The sequence below is a fragment of the Arachis ipaensis genome, chromosome B05 (assembly GCF_000816755.2).
Source record: "Arachis ipaensis cultivar K30076 chromosome B05, Araip1.1, whole genome shotgun sequence".
NCBI classification, from domain to species: domain Eukaryota; kingdom Viridiplantae; phylum Streptophyta; class Magnoliopsida; order Fabales; family Fabaceae; genus Arachis; species Arachis ipaensis.
In genome coordinates this window covers 6,981,221-6,984,093 of record NC_029789.2, presented here as the reverse complement: position 1 = coordinate 6,984,093, position 2,873 = coordinate 6,981,221, and the positions used below count along the sequence as shown (strand labels likewise).

At 33.0% G+C, this 2,873-nt stretch overlaps 1 protein-coding gene across 1 annotated transcript in view; it reads left to right on the top strand.

Moving 5' to 3' along the window:
• The window catches only part of LOC107642716 (peroxidase 51), a 6,142-nt gene continuing 5,166 nt past the window's right edge, over positions 1,898-2,873 (top strand). The window contains exons 1-3 of the mRNA XM_016346170.2: positions 1,898-2,206; positions 2,298-2,498; positions 2,590-2,755. Coding sequence (XP_016201656.1) covers positions 1,997-2,206; positions 2,298-2,498; positions 2,590-2,755 — 577 coding nt within the window. The 5' untranslated portion in view covers positions 1,898-1,996. The remainder of the gene's footprint in view (positions 2,207-2,297; positions 2,499-2,589; positions 2,756-2,873) is intronic.

The window sequence follows — 2,873 nt, the reverse complement described above, 5'->3', positions numbered from 1 at the left end:
AACATTATCATATTTGATATTAACACCCTTACATCCCATGATCATGAAAAATCATCCTCACCCAATATAAAAAATAATTTGCGTTACTAATAATTAAAATTACAAATGCTATTCGTACACCAAAATCAGCCACTAAAATTAGCAACTAATGTATTTATGTATAAATACATATGTAGTTTAATTTATTTTCAATGTGTATTTATATTTCAGCGTGTATTTTATATTGGTGGTTGATTTTGGTGACTAATTTTGTATACACGTAGCATAATCCAATTAAAATTAAGCAATATTACATGACTAGTAAATATTATCATTTTTTCTCAGTACTTAGTTAGCAATAATTTGCACATATATTTACATATGTCTTACATATAAAAAGTATATAATTTATACCTATATTTACTAGAATTTTATACATATAAATCAATACAGATTGCACCTATCAATCAATACGTTAATTAATAAAAATGACAATTTACTATTTATATTTGCCAAATAATAGTCAAAAATACTAAAAATGGCTAGTCTTTTTTTTATTGTGTTAAAATTAGTTCTCTCCATATTTATTCGCGAAGAATGTAAGAAACACACCAATAGGACACTGATATTTTTATTTTTTATATCCTTGAAACTATTAGGATTTTGCCCTGAATCAAAATGTTTTCCTCCTTTAACCACCTCAGATAAGATTTTCTAGTTCCCCATTATATTACATTACATGTATATTTCAATAATTTATAATAATAGCTAGGACAGGACCGCCAGGCTCCAACGAAACTTGAAAGTACAATCTGTTTTTTCTGGTAGCAGCAATGCAAGGACCAGGTCCGAGGGGGATGAACGCAAAGTAACGTGCATGCCACTCAATCGAATTCTTATTGTGCTAATAATGTTAGCATCCCCTTCTTCTTCCTCTTCCTGATGTGTCGTTATTCATGTTTAACCAAGTTGGTCCACAAATTCTTGGAAAATTAGGATCTTCACTGAAACCAGGCCCCTCCTCCGAAATAAGCAAAGAATTTTCTTTTGGACCAATATTTTGTTGCAGTTATATAAATGAAAACAAACCAATCTCAGTTGTATATGTTCCCTCTTATTAAGGGTGAAAAGCAAAAACTGTTACAATAGCAGTTGGTAAAACTGCATTACTGCATTATATTTCTGTTATAGTTCTGTTAGTAATCAGGCAGCTAGCTAGTGTGATGTAAGTAATTAGTTGAGTTGGTTACTAACGTCATTTTTGGATAATCTTGAGCCTTAACAGTAGCTAGCTTGGTGTATCAAAAGTAGACTTAGCCTAGTGTAAATGTAAGTTACATTTGAAACAAAAGATGCTCAATTACTTTCATTACAAGCTTTCTCCTCTGTTTTGAATTTTGCAATCTGCTCAAGCTTAGCACAGCTTCTTTTCAAAGAGCTGTGGAATTTCTTTCCTTAATTAGTTTCACTAGTTTTGATATGATATTAGAGTTTTATGTCTAAAAAGTCTAGAATTCGATATTTGATAAACTTCAAAAATAAAAAAATTGCATAAGGAAATAAAAAAAAAACCTATACAAAAATCAAACAAACTCAAAAAATGCTCTTATTTAAAAAAGAGTGTTACGGATATATATATTCTATCTTTTAAACTTTTGAAATGAGTGGTTTTATGACATGTTATTTTTTCTTAGTTTCACGGAGTTCTTTTACCCCTCTCTTTTTTTCTAGGTTTGGCTGGTAGTTATTTGTGTCCCTTTCAAAGTAGAGTATGTACCTATCATTCTTCTATTATTATTCATTCTAATTTCTAAACGCACTTTATTGCTGTAAAACCAAAAAGTTTAATAGAATAATAATATTTTATTACAACTGGCTCGTGACCCCGACAATTTTATAGGCAGTATAATATATGCTCCCTTTCCCCTAAACTTTTCCACTTTAGCTATAATTTCACTCTCCCACTCTGCAAAATATCTCTGCATTTTTCTTATACTTCTACCTCCCACAGAGAAAAATGTCCCAGCTTAATAATGTTCTACTTGTGTGGTTTCTCTTATTAAGTGTTGCACATGGTACTTCAGCTCAGCTAAGTCGACACCATTATGCAAAAATCTGCCCCAATGTTGAGAACATAGTCAGAGATGCAGTTAAGAAGAAGTTCCATGAAACATTTGTCACTGTCCCTGCTACCATTCGCCTCTTCTTCCATGATTGCTTTGTGAGGGTAAGTAGGTAAATGAACAATTAATTACTGCATGCAATTTGTAGTAAAATGTTAAAAGTAAAGAAGTAAATGTGTGATATATATGTGACAGGGTTGTGATGCTTCAGTTTTGGTAGCTTCGACTCCAAACAACAAAGCAGAGAAGGATCATCCTGACAATCTCTCACTGGCCGGAGACGGCTTTGACACGGTGATCAGAGCAAAAGCAGCCGTGGATGCTGTCCCTCTCTGCAGAAATAAAGTCTCATGCGCAGATATTCTTACCATGGCAACCCGTGATGTTATTTCACTGGTTCGTTGGTTCCTTGGCTTCATCATATAACTTTAATTAATATTTTGGAAATTGAATAGTTAATTGCATTGTTGGTCGTGTTTAATTTCAGGCTGGTGGACCGTACTATGAGGTAGAGTTAGGGAGATATGATGGGTTGAAGTCAAGGGCTTCAGATGTGAATGGGAAGCTGCCGCAGCCAGGGTTCAACTTGAACCAGCTCAATTCACTCTTCGCCGCAAACGGCCTTACCCAGACAGATATGATTGCTCTTTCAGGTAATGCGCGTGCATTACACTCTCCTAACCACGAGCAGAATTTATTATTTTTGATTGGCAGTTAATTATCAATATTTAAAAATAAAAAAAAAATAAATAAGTTCTGATTTTTTGATAT